At 38.3% G+C, this 24,897-nt stretch overlaps 1 protein-coding gene across 1 annotated transcript in view; it reads right to left on the bottom strand.

Moving 5' to 3' along the window:
- The window catches only part of LOC109248190 (protein eyes shut homolog), a 784,935-nt gene that overhangs the window by 45,131 nt on the left and 714,907 nt on the right, over positions 1 to 24,897 (bottom strand). The window contains exon 18 of the mRNA XM_053905310.1: positions 17,761 to 17,935. Coding sequence (XP_053761285.1) covers positions 17,761 to 17,935 — 175 coding nt within the window. The remainder of the gene's footprint in view (positions 1 to 17,760; positions 17,936 to 24,897) is intronic.

Raw genomic sequence — 24,897 nt, 5'->3', positions numbered from 1 at the left:
TTCTGAGGATATTGCCATTTCATTTAGTAGGGTATTTAGCTGAGTCCTGATGAAAGAAAACATACACGATTATTGTATCTAAGTTAACATTTGTGCAAAAAAAAAAAAAAAAAAAAAAAAAAAAAAGTTTGAGAAGTTGCATAAGGTTCTCCAAAATGGAGGAAAACAAAATACAGGATTAATCTGCTACAAATTTACATAATGATCATAAAGATTTTTAGTTACTGTTTGAAGAGCTCCAAGAGCATAAAATATGGAAAGACTTTTCTACAAAAATAGACGTCTTCTGGCTCACAGTCCTCTCCTGCCACCTTTATGGGGATGCTCCCCCTCAACCCCTGATGGTTGGTGGCCTGAGCTTGGATGCCTTATGCGCGCGGGCACCATCCATTTGCAACCATCTAAATGCACCTATTCACCTTCAGGTTTGAAGGTGAATGTTTCAAGTGGTGTTTTATATAATGAAGTTTAGAATTAGGGAGTTTAGAGTATGTGTAGAGCCGTTCTGGCACAAACTGCCTTTTCACCTGCTTCCTGACATAGATAGGCATGATATGCAGTATATGCCCTTTTGGCTGTTTTCCTATAAATGTTATTTTTAAAAATAAATTTCCTTTTCTCCTCCTGTTCAAATTGACAGATTTCCTATTTAATAGATTCTAAAACAAAAAAAACCCAAGCCCAAAATATATTGTATTACCAATTTCATAAAAGAAACAAAGCTGTAAGAATTTTTATATAAAAAGAAAACTCTAAAAACACACACACACACACAAAACCAAAACTCTAATATCATTACTTTTTTATGATGACTGCGCCATCTAGTGGGTCATTTTTATCAATGTAAAAAAAGAGCTAAACAAAATTGATCTCATTGCCTTATAGACACACATGACAATGGTAAAATATTTTTATATTAAATATAGCTTAAATAATATCAAGCATAATATAATACAGATGTTATAAACTTATTTGAAAAATAAATCTTAACTAAAATAAATGCTCATACGCTTCCTCTCAGAATTGTTAGGTCTGAAGCAATTAGGTATATGTTTAAAGATTAAAAAAATTACATTCAAGTACCATATACTATTTTCTTACATTATATATATATTTCAAAAAATTTGTATTTATTTATTTTTGAGAGAGAGAGAGAGAGAGGGAGAGAGGGAGACAGAGAATCCCAAGCAGGCTCTGTGCTGTCAGTGCAGAGCTTGATGTGGGGCTCGAATTCACGAACTGTGAGATCATGACCTAAGCTGAAATCAAGAGTGAGACGCTTAACAAACCGAGCCACCCAGGTGCCCCTTTCTTACATTGTATCTTAAGAATATTTCCATCATAATGATTTTGTGCAAGATCAGATTTTTCTTCTCGTTCCTTTTTTTGGCTTCTTTAGCACATTGTGAAAGGTAGATAATAAAAAGTCTCAAATTTTTATTCATTATTCTCTACTTTGGATGACAATATGTTTTTAAGCCTTGAAGTTAATTCATTATAATTTTTTTCTTTTAACCACATATTTACTACTTTTCCTTGAGGAAAAGTAGATTTTGGACAGGTATGTGTGTGAGATGGGGTGTCCATAGAGTGGAAAAAGGAGAGCAACACCAAAGAGAGGTAGATATTCATTCATTTAAAGAATATTTGTTACTATTATTTTTACAAGCTAAGTGTCTGCCATGGTGCTTAGTACTGAGCATTCCACAGCACAGAAGGCCCCATTCTTGGCCACAAGGACTTACTTGCTCTTTCTGGGAGGATCAGATTAGTGAGCAGACAATTTAAATACAATGTGACAGGTGCTAAAATGAGTACTATGGGAACCCATGGGAAGGACACCTAAGCAATTTTAGTGAGTTCAGGGAAGCTTCTGAGGTAAGATTTGCCTACAAGAATGAGTGTATGGAGAAGGACAGGCAGTAGAAGCTTAGGCTGGAAAAGGGTTAGAATTCAAGGGCTTTGAATAACAGGCTGAGATAGTTCAACTTTTAAGTGACAGACATGGGGAAGGACATGACTGATGAAGCATATTTTAGGAATATTAATTTGGTATGTATAGGATGACCCCCTCGTGTAACAACCAACTCTCTAGTGATGTAAGTTTAACCTTAGTGGGATCTTACTATATTTTTGCCCCTAGAATGGGGGTTGGCAAACTTTGGCAGTATAGTTTGCTTTGTGGCCATATAGACTCTGTTGCAACATCTCAACTCTGCCAACTGTTGAAAATAGCCACAGACAATCCACAAAAGAATGGACATGGCTGTATCCCAATAAAACTTTATTGGGATAACCAGGTGATGGATCAGATTTGGCCCATAGGCCATAGTTTGTGACCCCTGCACTAGATAATTAATTGCATGGGGGCAGAGATCAGCTCTGTTTTGCTCTGTTATCATCCCAGGGCCTAAGCCAGTTCCTGGCATATAGTAATTTTCATCGAGTGTCTGAGGAATAAATCAATAAGTCATGGCTGGGGAACAAAGAAGTGGATGGATGCAAAGAGACCTGGACAGGGAAATGGCTTTGAGGATGGAGAGGTGGAAGCAGATATGACAAACATCTGATAAATGTTGGCTTGAAAGATGAAAGATAGGGTCACCTGGGTGGCTCAGTCAGTTAAGCATCCGATTCTTGGTTTCTACTCAGGTCATGATCTCGTGGTTCAGGAGTCTGAGCCCCACATCGACTCTGTGCTGACAGTGTGGAGCCTGTTTGGGATTCTCTCTCTCTCCCCATCTCTCTCTGCCCCTTCCCATTCACTATCTCTCTCTCTCAAAAAAAAAAAAAAAAAAAAGATTTAAACAAAACAAAATAAAATTAAAAAAAACAATGAAAGATAATAGTAATGGCAAACATTTTTTGGGGCCTACTGTATGCCAGGCACTCTTCTTGGCACTCTAATAGTGTAAAAAAATTTTTTTTAAATGTTTATTTTTGGGAGAAAGAGAGAGAGAGAGCACGAGCGAGCATGAGTGGGGGAGGGGCAGAGAGAGAGGGAGACATAGAACTCAATGCAGGCTCCAGGATCTGAGCTGTCATCACAGAGCCTAATGTGGGGCTCGAACTCACAAACTTTGAGATCATGACTGGAGCCAGAATCGGACGCTTAACCAACTGAGCCACCCAGGCGCCCCTCGTATTAGCACTTTAAATGTATTAATTCAATTAATCCTCCTTGTGACCCTATTAGGAGGATACTATTATCCTCCTCATTTTGCAGAGGAGGAACTTGAGGAACAGAGAAGTTAAGCAAATTGAATGGCTAGTAATGGGTGAGGAAGTCCATACATTTAAGTGCCGTTCTATGTCTCTCAAACTATGGAAATCTTTGGGGTTTCAAAAGAAAATGACTGAAAGAATATGGTGCCATTATTGGGAATAGAGACATCTGGAGAACGTAGTTTAACAGCAAAATATAAAAATCTTCTTCTAGCTCTCCAGAGTTGGAAGTGACAGCAGGTGATAAAAAGGCTTTTTCCCTTTAAGTATCTAGTGACATGGCTCTTGAACTTGATGAGATGTGAGGACATAGGACAGATTTGTGAATTAAGTAGAACAGCAAATGGCTGAAGCATTTACTATATGATAGCTAAGAATATTCAAAAGATACTGAAGAATCATTGATATTATACATAGAACTGTTTTCTTATCTTAAGTCCATTCCAAAAATGTTAGCTATCCTCAGTTGTTAATACCTAAAGAACAGTTTGTGGGTTCCTTTGTCTCTAAACATGGAGGAATGATAACACAGAAGAAAGTGTTAGGCACTTTGGAAATATGAGTAACAGCTGGTCATGGTGGCAATCAAGAGTTGAGTACTGGAGTATTTTACTAATACAGTTAATTATTTTACATCTGTGCATTTAGGATGAAACTGATTTAAATTTCTAAATTGCAGATGAACTGGGCTTTAATGCCAATGTCATAGCTTAGAAACACCTATGGATTAATTTTTTCTTGTTACAATAGATATTCAACATGGAGAATTTCATTTTCTTGTAATTAGGCAATTCTGAGACTTCTGAAGTTTAAGGTGAACACCGACATATAAAAGTTAAACTGGAAATGAGATAATGGAAGATTTAGTATTCTTTGTTTGACTATCACTTAAACATCATTCACTTTCTTACTAAATATTCACCAAAGGACTAGTATGATGTCCCACTCCACATCGTTACCAGGGTACACACAGAATACACAGCAGAAAACACAGTTTTGCCTCCTTTATTATATTTTATTTATAACAAATTATTTGTATGAAATATAGATGATATGTAAAATATACTATCCAAAGGTTATTAGGGCCTCACTGTAGTTCCAGGAACCATTTTAAGTACTTCATAGGTAGGAACTTACCTAACACCCATAACTAACCCTACGAGGTAAATGCAATTACTAGTTTTCAGTGTGCATTTGAAAAACAGAGATTTAGAGAAATATAACCGCTGCTTAACCTACTTTTTCAGTTTATCACATAGATTCTCACTGCTTTGCATAAGAGAGATTCTTTTTTCTATATTAAGGCTAATGAGGGCAAATTATTAGAAACAACATTATGAGAGGAGAACAGAAAGGAAAAGTTCTTGGAGGGGGGTGGCGCCTGGCTGGCTCAGCTGGTGAAGCATGTGACTCTTGATCTTGGGGTTGTGAGTTTGAGCCCCACACTGGATGTACAGATTACTAAAAATAAAATCTTAAAAAAAAAGAAAAAGTTCTTGGAGCAAATTTAGCTTGAGCTGGGTATGTAAGAAAATTATGGTTACAGATTTGTGGGTTTTATGTGCATGAGCAAAATCACAGACATAGTACCTAGAACGAAATCTATGTAATGTGATAATAAACTCATATGAAAAGTGGGATTAATGCATGTTATTTAGCAATAGATGGTCACATAGACTAAAGGACTCCACTTCTGTATACACAAAGTATTTCTCTGCAATTTGAAGGGAAAGAGAAACATACCTGAATCTCCTCCTTAGGCCATCTGTTGTGCTCAATGGTTTCATTCGTGTCAGTTTGCTTTTCTTTATGACTTACTTCCATGTCAGTAATAAGCTGGGAGAATAAGGTAAGTGTGATATGATGGATATCACTTTACCTGCCAAAATTTACTGGATGTCAAATGACATGCACAAAATTTGAGGCTTTGAAAAATATGCAAATAAGCACTAAAACAAATAGACCTTACTGTATAGTGGAATGTGATGGCATGTTAAGACCAAACATGCTTATAAGGAAGGGTCGTTATAAGCACTCCACCTGCTGAGTTTCCCCATGGCTTTCCTTTCTTTTTAAAAGCTTTTCTTAACATTTATTTATTTTTGAGAGACAGCGCACAAGCGGGAGAGGGGCAGAGAGACAGGGAGACACAGAATCCAAAGCAGGCTCTAGGCTCTGAGCTGTCAGCACAGAGCCTGATGTGGGGCTCGAACCCACGAACTGTGAGATCATGACCTGAGCTGAAGTTGACGCTTTAACTGACTGAGCCACCCAGGCGCCCCTTTGGCTTTCCTTTCTTTGCTGGTGAGATCACTCAACAAACTCTTTGATGACATCTCACAGAGTGTAGAAGGATGAGAGGAAAGTACCTTTACACACTAGTAAAAGTACTGGTCGTTTTCTGTGAGCCTCAGTTCTAATGTTTCTGTTGTCCAAGTGTAAGGACCTAAACATTATTTTATGTTAGCAGTTGGACTCAATTCCTCTTAGCGAGAGAACTGTCTTTGGGAAACTATTTACATGAGCTTGGAGTGGATGGTGGATCATAGCTGCAGTCATGGAAGCATGAGGCTGGACTACCACAGGAAGATAGGCAGACTGCTCTGCCTGGGGCCAGAAGGGAAATTCGGTTTGTTCTAACCTAGGGAATCAGTTAGAGCAAAATGAAGCAATGACAAGAAGACAAAGAGTAAGTATTGTGGAGTGGCCATATATTTTTTCTGCAGTGATGGGATGACCAAAACATAAGTTGGAAGTTGTTTAGGTGACTATAATATAAACATTTCCCTTCAATCATTGCATGTATCCCCTTTCTCTGCACAAGTATAAACAGTCTGATCTATCTCAAAGTGTGAATGGTTTTGTTAATTTAGTAGAAATCAAATAAGCTGTCACTTTTAGGCATACATTGTACAGAGTAGACTCTGCATGGGTGGAAGTGAGACATACGCAATCATCCTGGAATCTGTATTAATCTTGGAAAGATCTTTGGGCTTTCACAGTTTATGTATATCTCAAGGCTCTGGTAGAAAGCAACTGACATCTGAGTTACACAAAAACCAGGAGAGAAAAGATATTTCTCTTAAAGCACAGTAATTGGGAAGCTTGCTAAAATCTACACTGAATTCTTACTTCTGTTATTTTCTTGCTACTTAAATGATAAAGGAACAGAAAGTATGAACTTCTTTTAGAATTTACATCCTTCAAGTATGTTTTCCATAGGTGGCATCAAAGAGTGGATTTGTGTAGTTTTGGTAGCTAAGAACTGAAGGCAGAGAAAGACTGGAATAAAATATCCCCACCTTTTAGAATGCAAACTGGTGCAGCCACTCTGGAAAATGGTGTGGAGGTTCCTCAAAAAATTAACAACAGATCTACCCTATGACCCAGCAATAGCACTGCTAGGAATTTACCCAAGGGATACAGGAGTGCTGATGCATAGGGGCATTGTACCCCAATGTTTATAAGAGCACTCTCAACAATAGCCAAATTATGGAAAGAGCCTAAATGTCATCAACTGATGGATGGATGAAGAAGTTGTGGTTTATGTATACAATGGAATACTACTTGGCAATGAGAAAGAATGAAATGTGGCCTTTTGTAGCAACGTGGATGGAACTGGAGAGTGTTATGCTAAGTGAAATAAGTCATACAGAGAAAGACAGTTACCAAATGTTTTCACTCTTATGTGGATCCTGAGAAACTTAACAGAAGACCATGTGGGAGGGGAAGGGGGAAAAAAAGGTTGGGGAGGGGGAGGTAAACCATAAGAGACTCTTAAAAACTGAGAATAAACTGAAGGTTGATGGGGGGTGGGAGGGAGGGGAAAGTGGGTGATGGGTATTGAGGAGGGCACCTGTTAGGATGAGCACTGGATGTTGTATGGAAACCAATTTGACAATAAATTTCATATTAAAAAAAAATATCTCCACCTTTTAAAAGTAGTTATCTGTAACTGGTGGAATCAAGAGTATATTCTTATTTTATACTTTATGAATTTTACAAATTAGACAAAGTATATATTATATGTACTATTGTTTTTTAATTCAAGCATATACAAAAGTAGGAAAAATGTATTAATCAACATCCTTCTTGCTTAGCTTCAAGTGATCAGTTTTTGGCTCTTTAGTTTCATTTGCTTCTTTGTCTACTATTTTTCTTTTTTTGGCCCCAAATTTTTTTTAATGTTTATTTATTTTGAGAGAGAGCGAGCGAGAGAGAGCATACATGAGTTGGGGAGGGGCAGAGAGAGAGGGAGAGAGAGAATCCCAAGCAGGCTCCACACTCAGCATGGAGCCGGACTCGGGGCTTGATCTCAAGACCATGAGATCATGACCTGAGCTGAAATCAAGAGTCAGACACTTAACCCACTGAGCTGCCCAGGTGTCCTGGCCAAAATGTTTTGAAGCAAATCCCATTTAGCTGTAAATACTTCAGTATATATCACTAATAGATAAGAAACTTAAGAAAAAACACAACCAAATACTAGTATCATACCCAACAAAAATAACATTAATTCCTTATGATCATCTAATTTTCATGTTCAGTTAATTATGTTTGTCTCAAAAAAATTTCTTTGCTGTTTCTTTTTTTTTTTGTTTGACAGTTCATCAGTATCCAAGCAAGTCCCACAAATGCATCTTCATAGAATGTATCTTAAGGCTTGTTACCTAGATAAAAATTCTCCCTCTGCATTTCTTTCCATCCATATGATTTTTGTTATTTGTCCAGCAGAATTTGCCATATTCTGGATTTGGCCATTTATATCCTTATAATGTCATTTAACTTGCTTTCCTCCTGATTAATGTTCAGGTTTTTTAATACTTTAGAGATGGTATTGTGTAGTTGCAATGACATCGTATCAGGAGGCATATACTGTTTGCTCTACATTTAATTGTGACAGGCCAGTTGGTTCAAGTGGCATTAGTTAAGTGGATTAGCTTGATCCAACTATTGTAGTTTTCTGTCAAGATTTCACTAAATGATTCAAACAGCCATTATTTCTGGGGTGGTTACAAAATGGTGATATTTCTAATTTCTATTATTCATCCTGCACTTAAATTAGCTCAGTTTGGTAAGAACTACTTCTCATCAATTATCTGGCTAGTTAATATTATTTAGTATTAGTTTTCTATTGTTGCATAATAAACTATCCCAGACCTTATAGGCTTAAGACAATAATAAGACAATTATTATTATTATTATTATCATTATTATGGACTCATAATAGGCTGCTCTGTTTTCAGGCTTGCCAACTGCAAATTTGTTCTCTACACAACTGCCAGGGGGACTATATAAAATAGAATCTGGCCGTTATTACAACTGTTCAGTGGGCAGAATCATTTAATCCTTAAATTTCACAATTTAAGGAAGGCAGAAGTGCCAATGACTCTTTATCTAACTTTGAAGTCACAAGCTGTCATTTCCAGAATTACTTATTATTTATACAAGTCAGCCCTATTCAGTGTGGGAGGGGACTGCAGAAGGATGTGTTCAGAAGGAGGGCCACCTGGAGGGTGGCTACTATACTCAAAAATAGACTTTTACAGAAAAGGAAGGTTGAACCTATCTATCTTTCCCCTTTGTTGAATTTCAGAATAATGAGTGGTACACTAGCAATCTCCATAGGTGCCAAGTTTATTTTTCTTTTTAATCCCTTGGTAGAATGTATGTATGGAGTATCCTCACAACTATGTGTATTTTATATATCGGTATGTTTAAATCCATTATTCTCTAGGATTCTGAAACTGTCCCATCTTTGGCCAGTGGGAGTCTCTTTAAGTTGGCTTCTGTCTTCTTTTAAAAGGACCGTAGTAGTCTTTGACCACTCTCCTGCTCTCAGGTACAAAAAGACATCCAGGATCATATCATACATTTCCTACCCCAGAGTTGAATGTACAATTATACATTTATTTTTATGTTTTTTAGTTCTTTGAAGTTTGGGTTTATTTTTTGTGAAAAACAGCATTTGGAGCTAACACTTTTGGTACTAGAGTTTTTTTTCATTGCTACTGAGTTATGTTGTTTCTAGATTTCTTTGGTGGACACAGCTAGGGAGTAAGAACTTTAGAAAGAGAAAAATTAAGTCATGAATTCATATGTTATTTCTAGTTCAAATAAAAAATGAGAAGATTTTTACTTCTTTGATTTTATGTCTGTATCTCTTTTATCTTATGCTGAATATCTTGGTTCCTAATGAGAAATATTAACATAATTACTCATTTGGTTTAGATCCATCTGTTCATTCATCCATCCATCAAGTTACCTAGCTATTTTCATTTGTAGTTACAAAATAATACTAATGCCACCACTAAGATATAACCCACTTTATGGTCTGTTTTAAAGTTAATTGAATTAAATCTCTCCTAGGTTATGCCACCAACTTGAAATACAGTTAGATTCATTTATTTCTTTATTTTCTTTCAATGCTTAAGAATTACTCCTTTTCTTTTTTTATTTTTCCAGGCGAAACATTTACTTAGCTCCAAATAAAAACTATGAAGCAAACTATATTTTTCTAAGTCCGGCTTTCATCCCCGTTACTTCTCCTTGTTCTCTTCCTCATGCTACAGGTAACCATTTATAATTTTTTTTTCTGTAATCTTCCTCTGTTTTTTTTTTACTCAGAAAAATATGAGCAGGTGTATATGTGTATTATGTATACCTGTATGTATGTATTTGTATCTATTTATCTATATCTATCATTCCCTTTTCTTACATACTTCTTTATCTTACTGTTTTTCACTTAATATATCCTGAGGATCACTTCACAGAAACACAGCAATATATAAAGATTTCTATAGCTGTGTCCTCCATTGTATGAATGTTCTCTAGCTTTACCAATCAGATACCTAGTGATAAACGTCTTGTGCTTGAACAAATAGAGTTTGCTCTGGTAAACGACAGTGTCTGTTTTTCTACAGCCTCACTATTAGATTAGACAATTTTGGGGGCACCTGGGTGGCTCAGTTGGTTAACTGTCCGACTTCAGCTCATGTCATGATCTCATGGTTCATGGGTTTGAGCCCCGTGTCAGGCTCTGTGCTGACAGCTCGGAGTCTGGAGCCTGCTTCAGATTCTGTGTCTCCCTCTCTCTCTGCCCCTCCTCCACTCACGCTTGCTCTCTCTCTCAAAAATAAATAAACATTAGATTAGACAATTTTTTTGAACTTTTCCTTCATCTTATAGGTAAGAAGTTAAGGCCAATACTTGTAGTCTCTAGAAAACAGAGTCTAAAAGCAATTCAAAGGAGGGACACCCGGATGATTCAGTTGGTTGAGTATTTGACTCTTGATTTCTGCTCAGGTCATAATCCCAGAGTCCTGGATTCTAGCTCCCTGCCGGGCTCTGTGCTGAGTATGGAGCCTGCTTATGATTCTCTCTCTCTCTCTCTCTCTTTCTCTCTCTCTCCACTTGTACTCTCCCCTCTCCACCCCTCTCCCCCGCTTGTACTCTCTCTCTCTCAAATAATAATAATAAAATAAAAGCAATTCCAAGGAAAGGAAGGGGTATTCTGCCTGGCAAGCAAGAGTGAGAGAAAAACAAAGTCACAGGGAAAGGAAGAAAACCACATGCAAGGTAGTGAGCTACCTGGCAGGTTACACCCGCTGGTTGCTTGCGGAGGGAGTGTTAGTTGAGGGGCCAGAGAGAATCATACAATTCTCTGGAATAATGAGCAGGGAGAAAAGCAGGAGCAGAGAGGGTGACAGCAGGCCATGATACACCTTGAACAACAGATGAAAGCCTAAGGAACATGTTGAGCAGGAAAGAGACATGAGCATAATTTTTGGCAAGCTCTACAATGAGGAGAGTTTAGGGAGCAGGGTACTATTTGGCCAACGATTGGTCGTACCGTCTGGCAGAGGATCACTGGTTAGACTGCACGAAGCACTGCCACTGGAAATCAAAGAAGACGACGAAATGGGCAAAGAATTCTTAATTTGGAGAGTTTGTGGGGCCCTGGAGCATGTACGACTGGGCTCTATGGAATTTGGAAACCTCCAAAATTTTATGCAGATTTGTGTGTCCTTAGTATGTTTGTTTTTCTGAGGAAAGGATTTTTAGATCTCACCTTATTCTCAGACATCTGTGAGCCAAAAAAGAATCAGGAAACGCAGGATCAGTGAGGTCTGGTGCTCAGTGATAGATTTATGTTGTAAATAGGCCTCATTTATGAGCTTAGTATAAATCTTGGGTGCATTTCACCTCTTACATCCACATTCTCCAAACTCCAATTGTACTTACTGCTGCTCATATTCATATTTAGCTTGTTTTTGTAAGTTTTGCTTTTCCTACACTGTGTTTTTCTTAAAGGAACACACTTCACATTCTTCTCAGTCATCACCAAAAGATGACTTTCAGGTGTTAAAAGAAACGGAGGCATATTAAGAATTTTGAGTTTAGGGGCGCGTGGGTGGCTCAGTAGGTTAAGCATCCAACTTCGGCTCAGGTCATGATCTCACAGTTCTTGAGTTCGAACCTTTCGTTGAGCTCTGTGCCGACAGCTCAGAGCCTGGAGCCTGCTTCGGATGCTGTCTTCTCTATCTCTCAAGAATAAATAAACATTAAAAAAATTAAAAAAAAAGAATTTTGAGTTTATCTGAGGAACACTTGATTTGAACTGGGCAGCCTGTAATATACCAGATAGAGAGGAGATCCAGGAGCTGTACCAAATGAAAGACTTTTACAGGCAGAAGGGGTGGGAATAAGGAAAGCAGGATGGCCAAAAAGCAGACTGTTTATTGCAAAGTGACTTCCCTCTAGGGGATGGCAAGGGTCTATCAGGCAGATTGTCTAACTGGCGCTGATCAGGCAATTCCTGAGTGACTGGTTTAAGATCCCATTTCTGGGAAAGCCTAACCATAATTAAGTCAGGTCTGGGTTTGGTGATGTGGGGTGTAGCATAAGCAACTCCATTTTGGGCCTGTTGTCTTGTTTTTAACAAAGGTCAAGCAAAGTGCAAATTAAATGAAGTAAAATCAGCTTAAAAACATGTTGTACAAAACACATGTACATAGATAAGTTACAACTAAACAAATTTTTTTTTTTTTTTAAATCCTTGGCTGCTAACAATAGAAACAGCTCACTGGTTCTCTGTTGCATTAGAGCTCATCCCAAGAGCATAAAGGCCTTACATGAACTCTGCCTTATTATACCCTCATCGGAGAAACTGCATTAGGACAAAGCTGGATCTGTGGATGCTGACATGCATGGAGCAGAGAAGCAGGGCGTTTAGGGGTTTACAGAATCCCCAGCACGGTCCCAGCCATATCAGGCCCCCCCTCCCACCTTCCTTGGCTCAAGACCTCCCCGTATGTACCAATGGCGCCTCCTACTCCCGGCTGTGATGCATGGAACCAAAGGAAGCATTTTGAGTTCTTTTTGAAAAAAACTTGTACCATTCAGCTGTGCATTGTTAAGGTGCTTTGACCAGCTTTGAGATTTTTTCTTTTAAAATTTATTCCAAACACCATGAAATTTATGCTTCTGGGTTGGGGCCTGCCTCTTGAGCATTTAAAAAACGTTTTATCTTGCGTGTTAGTTATTTTGAAGAAAAAGACTGAACGTTAGCTTTGATCTGCCTAGAACGGTACCCAGAAATTCAATTTAATAGTACTCTGCTTCAGGAAAAAAACAGAAGTGTAGAGCCATGTAAAGTTAAAAGCCTGAGATAGAGGAAAACTTCTTAAACACCATGGAAAAGCATATATTACAAAGAAAACATCTTCTTTTAAACAGGGGATTCTTGTTACTGAGATTAGAGCAGAATCACAAAACTTATCAAAAAGAATAAAATTCTCTGTAAAATGCTGCCACTAGAGCTGAAAGTCCATGAGTGGGAACCTTAATATTTTTAAATAGCTTTATTGAGGAATAATTTACAGACCATAAAATTTACCTCTTTCAAATTCAGGGAGCTGTCCTTTTAATGTTATTATATAGTACTCTGAGCTATATAATAGCTACTTCTGACTCTACGGCGGTGCTTTACACGTACGTAGTTAATACGGTAAACATTTCGTTGTTATCTCCGTAAGAAAATCCCAAACATTGGTCTCAATTTTGATAAGAAAGCTTTCAGAATCCTATAAACAAATGTGTCAGCATGAAGCAAGTCCATTTGTTATTCAAGTCAAAGCTCTCACGTGAGATTATAAGGCCCCGCTTTCCACCCACACAGGAGGTTATGAACCCCCCAGGGTCTTTGTTATTACGAGGCAAGGTACTTCCCAATTTGGAGAACATATGAAGTGTCCACTGAAGACACTTGATTAAAAAAAATTAAAAATAAATGAACAGATTACATCCAGCAGATAAAGAGATACTTAATACTTTTGTTACCTTACCTGTATTATTAGTTGCTTTTAAATTCATTTCTTATTTAGATTCTGGAGAGAATTTTGACCCAGAGACTAGGAAGTTTGGTTTTGGGTCCTGCTGTTCTACTTTTAAGGTGCTGGTTTTATCCTTTTGATTCACTCACAGTCTCTGGGGCTTTGTTTCCCATCCATTAAATTGGGACTAGAATGTCTGCCTTGACCTGGGGAGGTGTGACTAGGAGCAATGAAAATAATGTGTGCAAAAAATGCTCTGTTAGCCAAAAACTGCTGTGCGATTGTATGGTATTACTTTTACTATCACAATTCAAGAAAATTCTGTATATTAGTCAAAATAATCTGCAAATAATTCTAGGTGTCTGTCTACACTTGACACTATATTTTCTAATTAAAACGTGTGGCATTTATTTATTTATTATTTATTTAGATTTTTTAAAAAGTTTATTTGAGAGAGGGAGATAGTGGGGGAGGGACATAGAGAAAGGGAGACAAAGAATCCCAAGCAGGCTAGGCACCTTCAGCACAGAGCCCAATGCAGGGCTAGATCTCATGAACCCTGAGACCATGACCTGAACTGAAATCAAGAGTCAGATAGATGCTCAACTGACTGAGCCACCCAGGTGCCCCAACACCTGTGGCTTTTAAATGGCAACAGTTAAGCCCTTTGCTCTACATGGAATAGTGAGGAATTAGAGTGAATTTCCTACTTGGGCCTTCAATTTCCCATGCTTTCTTACTGTCTTACATTCTTTATTATCACATTCTTTATTACTATCAGTTTATTTATTATCACATTAAAAGATAACAAAAACACTTAGTAGGTTACCTGAAGAATGACATTTCTTTAGATAAAGTGAGGTAAATTTGTTCTTTTGAATAATTAAACTTGGTTGTAGAGCAAATTAGAATGCATAAGTTGTAAAGCAAGCCTAAAGGTTTCATTAGAAATTGTAAAGAAGTAACAATAAAATCATAATGGTTGAGCTAATTAAAAGTATATTACTCTGTGAGGGTGGTTCCCAACCCGCAGATTTTGTCCTTCGTACTTCCATGGGCTTTTGCTTTTAGCTTATTGTTTAGCACATCAGGTGTCTTGGACATCCCAGAACACATCAAGCCTTTTCATACTTGTTTTGGATTTGATAATTTAGATTTGACTCCCCATTGACCCTCCCTGCACTCACAATCATAAGCAATAGGTCATAATGTACCATGAATATATCTCTGCAATATCTTCAAACTAATTCTTTCCTTTTTTATGGCTACCCCTCTATTTTTTTTAATGTTTATTTTTGAGAGAGAGAGAGAGAGCGAGAGAGAGAGAGAGAATGCGCACGCTAGTGGGGGAGGGTCAGAGAGAGACAGGGGATCCAAAGCAGGCTCTGCAATGACTGCAGAGAGCCTGGTGGGGGTGGGGCTTGAACTCATGAGCCTAGCTGTGAGATCAGGGCCTGAGCTGAAGTCGGACACTTAAACTACTGAGCCACCCAGGCACCCCTTTATGGCTTCCCTTCCCTCTCCTTCCCTCTCCTCTCCTCTCCTCTCCTCTCCTCTCCTCTCCTCTCCCATCCTTCCCTCCCCTCCTTTTTCTTTTTTCTTTTCTTTTCTTTTCTTTTCTTTTCTTTTCTTTTCTTTTCCTTTCTTTTCTTTTCTTTTCTTTTTTTCTTGTCTAAGTTCATTTATTTATTTTGAGAGAGAGGGAGCAAGAGAAAGAGAGCATGTGCAAGCAAGGGAGGGGCAGAGAGGGAGTGAGAGAGAATCCTAAGTAGCACAGAGCCCAATACAGGGCTTGAACTCACGAATCATGAGATCATGACCTGAGCCAAAACCAAGAGTCAGATGCTTAATCGACTGAGCCACCCAGACACCTCTATGGTTACTTCTTAGAACCAGGCCCCTCATAATATGCTTAGATTTTCCAAAACTGTCTCCTAGTGATTGCCCAATACATCCATGCTGCAAAGGGGTATCAAGAGGACTGTCTTTACCATGACTTTTTCCTGTCCAGGAATGGTTTATATCTCATTCTTGAGGACAATCAAATCTGTTATCCATCATGTATATTTCCCATCCTTCCATCTGTCCCATTTTTCATAGCTAATTAATTAAAATATTCTGTTTAGTCAATTTGGCTTCATTATCATGACCATCATGGGGTCACCCTGCTTGTCCTTACATTTGCACTTTTGCTTAAAACTTTTGGAATAAAGATTTCTTCTACTTTTTTCATTGAACATTTTACTTATTGGTTCACTAACTGAACAAATAATTAATGAATGCCTATTCTATGAGAGGTAACTCTTCAAGGTATGAGGGATAAAATGGTAGAGTGACAGCTCAGACCCATTGTTTAGGGAAAAATAATAATCAACATACAAACAAGCAAACAAATAAATAAATTAGAGAATAATATATTATGGGGAAAGTAAAATATGATGATGTGATAGAGAATGATTAGAGGGAGGGATAGTTTTGGGTTGATCTAAGGGGGCACCTTTCTGAGGAGGTGATAAGAAGGAGGTAGCCGAATGGAGACTGTTGGCAAGGGCCTCCCTGAATGAAGACACAGCGTTCAGGTCTAGAAGCAGAAATGAGCTGTGTTCTAAGGACAGAAGTAGGCTAACTGGACTTGAGCACAGTGAGTGAGGAGTAAGAGAGAAGGCCCAGGAGGCTGCGGGGGCCAGACCACATAGGGCCTTATTGGTTAAGGTCAAAGATTTAGGTATTATTTTACATGTCCTAAGAAGTCATTGGAGAGTTTGGGGTAAGAAAGAGTAAGATGTAATGACAATCTCCTCTCTTCCAACAAGAAGCGTTTTCTCACTAACCCTGTGCATTGTAATTAGCAGTTGTTTGAACTTTGCACTTTGCTTTTGATTATTTTCCAGTGGAAGGTTGGTGGAAGGGAACCGCTTAGGGGAGGTAAGGGATTCACTCAGGCTTTATAAGACTGTGTGCTCATCTATACTCCTGTCTCCTAGGGGATATTCTGGTATCCCATTTCCTGAATTGCTTTGCAGTGAGCTAGAATTAGCTGTGCAGTGCATCATGCCTTCTGACATGTCCTGTGGGACAAAAGTGGGAAGATCACTTTTCTAGTTGTCTCATACATGTAGAGAACAGCTAGGATGTAAGAAACTGAATAGCCAGAGTGGAAGAAATTGAAGGATGGAGTGCTTCCTTCTTCTTTATTTGGCATATTCCCAGAGCACCCTCATATATTACCTGCACACCGAGGAGATGCTCAATGAAGGAAGTTCTTTACAAGACAACATTCCTTTGTTCTTCCCACTCAACAGGTCCATGTTTTGTTTCATACTAAAGTAGTTCAGAAGTAACACCACACAGCTTTGCTAGGGTCCACCTAGAGAGGACCCTTTCTGAAGGAGTTCAGTATGAAATATGAATATGCAACATGAAAGCAAATCCCAATAAGAAAACCTTTGTATGATTAATATTTCTGGGAGTGCCTGGGTGGCTTAGTCGGTTAGCATCCGACTTCAGCTCAGGTCATGATCTCATACTCCGTGAGTTCAAGCCCTGCGTCGGGCTCTGTGCTGACAGCTCAGAGCCTGGAGCTCGCTTCAGATTCTGTGTCTCCCCTTCCCTCTGCCCCTCTCCTGCTCATGCTCTGTCTCTCTCTGTATCAAAAATAAATAAAAACATTAAAAAAAATTAAAAAATATATATTTCTGACAACACTCTCAATGTGATGAATGTAAGATTACTTTCCACGGTGTCTGGAATGACATGTAGTTATTCCTTTTTATTGTTTAAAAAAATTGACAAGATGGCATAAATGTTGTTCTGACCCTCTTCCAGTTGCTTTTATTTGTTGCCCAGACACCTATAAAGTTGACATAAAAACGTTTTATTATTTTGAAAAGTTTGTTGATTTATTTTAGGAGAGAATGAGAGCAGGGTAGGGGCAGAGAGAGAGAGAGAGAGAGAAAGAATCCCAAGTAGGCTCCACATGGTCAATGCAGAACCTGATGCAGGGCTGGAAGCGATGAACCACAAGATCATGACCTGAGCTGAAATCAAGAGTTGGACACTTAACCTCCTGAGCCACTCAGATGCCCCAACAGATAAACATTTTAAATGTGAGCATCAGTCTGTGTTTCTAGTTTGTGTGAGTGGAATACTACTTAACATGCAAATAACCTGCAAGTTTCTTTCTTAATAACATCGTACTTACTGGACAGTGGATGCACTCTCCACACATGTCCCACCATTGCTGCATTTCATTAAACTGCAAGGAGAAACGTCACACTGGCTAATGCTGCGCCCAGCATCTGGGTGGCCCTCAGGATTTCCCAGGCTTCTGAAGTGGCCATTCTTCTCAGTGCGAACTTGAATAGTAAAAATGCAACCTTGAAGAAAGGCAAAAATACATCATATTACAAAGCTGGAAGAAACAGACAAAACAAGAGGAGAATTATTTTTCATTTTTAAAGCAACATTTTTTTGACATAAACTAATACATGTCAATTGGTGAGAAAAATACTATAAAAACACAGAAAAGCATGGAGAGAAAAATAAAAATTATCTATAATATCAACACTCTAGAAAAGACAATAGTTCACACTTTCATATGTATTATATACCACTAATTATTAATATACATATATACACACTATTTTTTCTATGCTTAGCTGTATTTTCTTTTAAACAAAAACAGAATCCTGCATTAAATTATATTGCATATAGGGGCGCCTGGGTGGCTCAGTCGGTTAAGCAGCTGACTTCGGCTCAGGTCATGATCTCGCGGTCCGTGAGTTCGAGCCCCGCGTCGGGCTCTGTGCTGACAGCTCAGAGCCTGGAGCCTGTTTCGGATTCTGTGTCTCCCTCTCTCTCTCTGACCCTCCCCCGTTCATGCTCTGTCTCTCTCTGTCTCAAAAATAAATAAACGTTAAAAAAAAAAAAATTAAAAAAAAATTATATTGCATATAGTATTCCAAACATTAGTATAGTATAAATACCACTAACTCTTTCCTAATAGCATAAACTATTTTTAAATGATGGCATAATATTCTTTTATATATTTAATTAACCTCAATTGGACAATTGACTAATTTATACCTTTTTTGCTATTAAAAATAATGCTATAATTAATATCATTATATGTATATCTTTGTGCATTTGCTAATGATTTTCTCAGTATTAATTTCTAGCAGTAAAACAACCAGGGCAAACAGTATGGATGCTCTGAAGTGTGCCCAAGTGTCACAGATATTTCGCACAATTGTATCTCCCCAATTGTGTACTGGAATGCCTGCTTCTTCACAGTTACCACAATGCAAGAGATTATTATGTTTCATTTTAAAATGAAATAAATAATAAAATGCCCTTTTGCCGGTTTTACTTGGGGTTGGAAACCTTTTAATAAATTTATTAGTCATTGGTATTTTTTCCTTTTCATATGCTTATTGTGTAATATTTTTCTCAATTCACCCCTTTAAACATTAATTTGGAAGACCTTATATAATGAGCATATTAGTTCTTTGTCATATATTGTTAATGTTTTCTTCAGTTTAATATTTGCCATTTAATTTTGCTTATGGTTAAGCTTCTATTTTTTATGTAGAGAAGTTTATAATATTTATGTTGTCGCGTTTATCTTTTTTTCCCTCAGAGATTTGTCTTTACATAGATCCCTAGAAAGTTCTTTGCCAGGTGTAGACTGTATGATCTTACTTATATGTACAATCTAAAGAAGTCAAACTCATAGAAGCAGAGTAGAATGGTGGTTGCCAGGGGCTGGGGTGTGAGGGAAATGGGAGATGCTGGTTAAATTGTGAGAACTTTCACTTATAAGATGGATAAGTTTTGGGGATCCAAGGTACAGCATGTGCCTATAGTAAATAATACTGTATTATACACCTGAAATTTGCTGAGGAAGTAGATTGTATGTGTTCTCACCATACGCACACACAAGGTTGACTTGATCGCGCACACTTTTCTCAATGTGTATGTGTACCAAATCGTCACACTGTACCCCTCACCTATATACTATTTTATTTGTCATTTATACTCGGAGCTGGAGGGAAAAGGATCTTTAACACACCAAGATTAGGCAAATATAAACAAAAAGGGCAGTTCAACAAAGACTCTCCATGGAACTGTTTGGGATCCTGAAATGCATTACAATTTTACTCATCTCCTTTAGCACTTAGAGTTTGTTTATAAAGTACTTTTAGGTCAATATGGTTATCAACCATAAATAGTGTCTTTAAAAGGGTAAAAGAAAGGCCGGACTGGATTTTACTTTTGAAACTTTCAGGAGCTAAAAGCATGGAATAATTCCTCATGGTGAAAAAGATGGGTTCAGTTTTGAAAGGTCAAGAATTTACTCTCCAACTTAATTCTCACTGGCATTTTCACTGACAAGCACCATTCTCAGCAGGCGCTGATATTTTCTTATTGTGAGAGAAGTGATTGTTCTTCCTCAGATTTAACCTTTGTTATTTCTCCAAGTACTGCCATCTGCTATTATACAAAAAAGCACTGTACAAAATGAAGAAATTAATGAATGCTACTGAGTCTACACCCAATAACCAGGTAACTTAATTAACGAAGCAGGGCTTCCCAAGCTTTTTGCATAGCGAAATGCACTGAGCAGAGAGCAAAAGTGGAAGTGCAGGATAGAGTCAGGTGGGTCTGGAGCCAATTACAATCTCTGCCACATAATGGGTCGGTGATCGAAACCTGAGTGCCGACCTTTTCACTTTTAAACTGGGGACAAGAATATCTGATAATCTATAGATTAAGAGGAATAAGGTGATATACATAAACTGGCCAGTATGATCCCTGGCAATTAGTAGGGCTCGTATTCCATCCTGTCTACCTCACTGTCTCAAATCCCTTACGACCTTTATAAAATTGTTTATCTTTTTTGGCAAAAATTGAAAAAAAAAAATTATAATCATGCACTGAGAAAAAACTTGTTAAATGACTATAATAAGTATTAAATTCTGAAGCTGTTCATTTAAAAGCACTTCTCCTTTATATGGATAAATTAAATGCTCTTGTTATGAAGAACTGCTGAAATATATTTTTGGCTAAAAACGTGGCAATGCAATGCTATATTTGGAGAAACATTTAGCTAATACAAATAGTTGAATGTGTTTCTTTTACAGACAGATGTTCATGTCAGTCAATATATACAATTTACAGGCAATTATGGTAGAAGCCATATGTAGAATACATATTGTATATTTTCGGTCTTATTAATATAGCAAAGTATAATCTGCTTAGTATAGCACCACACAACAACTATTCATAACACACTTCCTGCAAATGATAAAGTAGTTATAATAAAGACTTAGAAGCCATAAGCCAGGTGTATATTGGAAAGTAAAATGAGCTAGGTTCCACATAAGTGGTATATTTTGACTGTAAAATAATATGTAAATTATTGCAGTAAACTCATTTTTTCCCCTCTTATGAGTTCTGGTTTGAAAAGTACCATGCAATTAAAGAGAGGTGGGCGGGGGGCAGAGAGAGAGAGAGAGAGAGAGAGAGAGAGAGAGAGAAAGCTGAACTAGCAAGAAATGGATTGTACTGACAGTGTAGGGCACTGTTAGTTGGAATAACATGTTCTTTACAGTGCTGTTAATGAATCTGAATCTATTTCATGTCCAGTCTGTTTAGCTGAGTAATGAATATTTAGTAATCCCTGTACCAATGAACTCTAGATGTTGTAACACTAGAATAATAGACAGATTTCCCCATGTTCACTCTAGTCAAAAGTAACTTTTAATTCTACATCATGATTAAATAGGTCTTTCAGTGAAAGCAGCAGATCTTAGAACACGGGTGAAAGCGATGGATCTTCTTCCCATAAAAATGCACTTGGGCACATGCACAATTGTATGTATGGCTTCAGGAGACTCCAGGACCTGCTGAATCCCATATGCATCAGCCTGAAAGCCCTGCAGCTTTGTAATAGATGCAACTTTGGAGAGGAGGGGAGAATTCTTAAGGCAGGTGAGAGAGTAAGGCCTTCTCTGCATGGCATATGCAGATTAATCTGAAGAAGGATTAAATAACTCAATATTTTCATAAATATTAAAGTTCTAGGGAAATAATGGCTCATTATAAACTGTGTCCAGAACAAAAACAAATAGGCTTTATCAACAGTAAGGATTTGTATTTCATTTTATTATTTTTTTTAATATTAAAAAATTTTTTAACATTTATTTTTATTTTTGAGAGAGAGAGAGAGAGAGAGAGAGAGAGAGAGCGTGAGCAGGGGAGGGGCAGAGAGAGAGGGAGACACAAAATCCAAAGCAGGCTCCAGGCTCTGAGCTGTCAGCACAGAGCCTGACTTGGGGCTCAAACCCACAAATTGTGAGGTCATGACCTGGGCCAAAGTTGGACCATTTAACCAACAGAGTCACCCAGGAACCCCAGGATTTGTATTTTAGACTGATAACTTATGGAGTAGAGTCATTTATCACTAGTGTTTATAAAAATATGTAAGCCTAAATCATATAATCTTTTATAACATGTGACTTAATCACCAAAGACAAATGCAATGACCTGAGTCTAATTATTAAATTTTTCCATGAAATTTTGTATTTGTTTTGTTATGATTAATTAATATAGTGGCTTCCAAATCTGGGCAGACTTATTGAAATGCAAATTTTTAGATTCCATCATAGATACTTCGATGAGGTAGTTCTGGAGTAGGGTCTAGAAATCTACATTTGAAGAAAGTTACGTATATCATTTTTTACAGCCAGTAGAACTCAGCTTTTGGGACTCACAGATGAATGTTACTACTGTGATCTGGCTGTTATGGTACACTGGTAACAAGTATCCATGATTTGCAGAACATACTGAATGCCAGGCACACATCAAGGGAGGATTCAAGAGACAAGTGATAAAATTAGGGTCTTTCAAGTTCATGGAACTTCCATGACGCTGGATTAGGTGGCATTTACCAAGAAGACCTGCCCCAAACTTCTATCCTGAGAATCATGGCAGCTAACACACTTCCAGATGTGTGTGATCCTAGCGTGTATGTCAGAGGAAGGGCCTACGGTGTGCATGCTGAATTCAGGCTCACCATCATACTTAAGGAGAAAATGACAGGTTTGATGAGAGCTTCTGTTCTCATTAGCAAGGTGTGCAGAAAATTCATAATCTCAATAGAAGGGAGAAAGTTACATAGAAAAACCCCAGGAAGCACTGGACTTCAATAAATTTGACAACATCCGGGGTGCCTGAGTGGCTCCGTGGGTTAAGCATCTGACTCTTGGTTTTGGCTCAGGTCATGATCTCACAGTTTGTGAGCTCGAGCCCTGCTTTGGGCTCTGTGCTGACAGTGAGGACACTGCCTGGGATTCTCTCACTCTGCCTCTCCCCTGCTCATGCTCTCTCTCTCTCTCTCAAAATAAACATTAAAAAAATAAATAAATTTGACAATATCAAATCCTATGACAACAGGATGGAGAGATAATAATAGTAAACATACACTGAGCATTTATCATGTATCAGTTTCCGAGTGAAGCACTTAAGATAATTATTTTACTTAACTGATTAAATCAGAAGAATCTCATGGGGTAGATATTTTTCTCCTCTGAGGAGAAAAGAGAAGAAAATGGAAGCTCAAAGAGTTTAAGTAACAGGCTACAAGTTACGTAGCTGTAATGCAGCAGAGCCTGAATCTGAAGATGCATTGAGTCCAGATCCCATGCACCTAGCCACTGTCCGTGTAGCGGAGAAAGAGAAGAAATGTCTGACTGGCGCTGTGCTGTCTCCCACCACCAGGTCCGTCATCACTGCTAACACAGAGTAGGTGCTGTAAACCAGTGTCAATTTTGTGTTGTCTCACCATTACCTCCACCTCAGAACAATCCATGCTGTGCAGGTGAGGCACAGGGAGACACAGGGTGGTGACTAGCCAGGGTCATGAGGCTTGTAGGTGGAAGGACTGGGTGCATCCCCAGGAAGTTGGGTCTCAGAGTCCACACTCTTATCCTTGAAGCTATACCCAGAGTATTTATGTAAGAATTGTGTCTGTAATAAATGACAAGTTTTGAGGACCCCCTCCCACACACACACACAGGTTCTCCACTTCACTGAGCGGAAGATGTGCTTCTTCACATTTACCCATCCCTTTTCTTGAATATAGTATTTGTAAAAACTGATTGATTTGTTATGCCTTTGCAATCCTTTTCAGATTATCTCCTGCTGTGGAAGAACTGTTGAGTTATTATTTGGAGCACAGTGCCTTAATGTGCTTTAAACTCTTCTATAAGACACTCTTTGGAGAATCAGCACTGATTGCATATTCAAAGAAAACGTTTCTTGGAGAGCCTTGGCAGAATGAACTAATTTTATTGGAATATGATGCTGGATTGGCTGTGTTGCCTTCCTATGTCTCACACACATGGCCTCCTGCATCTGTGTTTAGGCGGAAGTCCATGAAGCTGGGGAGAAGGATGCTGCCAGGCAGGCAGAGAACCCAAGTGCCTGAAGTGGTTTTTGATGGCAGCTCCTGTCCTGCAGAGATGTGCATCACATCCTGGTCCCTATACCTTGACTTCTGATGGAGAGTAGGCTGGTCATGGGTGGGTGGCTGAGAACACTATAACAAAGAGTTCCTTGAGCAAATATCCGGAGACTAGGATACATCAAAAAGCTTATTTTCACCAAATGCTCTATTACAACAATTCAAAGCATGTCTTTATTTTATAACTCTACTATGAATCAGCTTTGTACGAGAAGGTCTGAGTCTACTTCCCTTTCTGAACACAGGGAGACGGACTGAGGCAATATGATTATTTGCACAAGCATAATGTTCCCCCTTAATCCTCTTGACTTGTGGTGGCCTCTGTGGTATGGATCAGTTAGCTGTAGTCTGTCTCTCATCTTTGCATCAAGTACATTACAAATTTAGTTGGAGTTTCGATTTTTACTGTGACTCCATGAGATTTACCCTGCTTGTCCTATATTAAAAAGCACCCTAGGGGCACCTGGCTTTTTCAATCCATTAAGCAACTGACTTCTGCTCAGGTCATGATCTCATGGTTCAGAAGTTTGAGCCCTGTGTCGGGCTCTGCACTGACAGCTCACAGCCTGGAGCCTGTCTGGGATGCTCTCTCTCTCTCCCTCTGTCCCTCCCCCACTTGCTCTCTCTCTCTCTCTCTCAATAAATAAATAAACTTAAAAAAATCACCCTATACAAAAAAATCAGCCATACCCCTTCCCCCCTCCCCCAGAGCATGGTCTACTTTTCATTTTTTTCCTCCACAGAATTTATCACCTTATACTACTATATAATTTACTTATCATTTTTAGTGTTTATTGCCTTTTCCCAACTGGA

This window comes from Panthera pardus, unplaced genomic scaffold, assembly GCF_024362965.1.
Source record: "Panthera pardus isolate Hobbes unplaced genomic scaffold, ASM2436296v1 HiC_scaffold_17, whole genome shotgun sequence".
NCBI lineage: Eukaryota > Metazoa > Chordata > Mammalia > Carnivora > Felidae > Panthera > Panthera pardus.
This window is presented reverse-complemented; position numbering and strand designations above follow the sequence as displayed.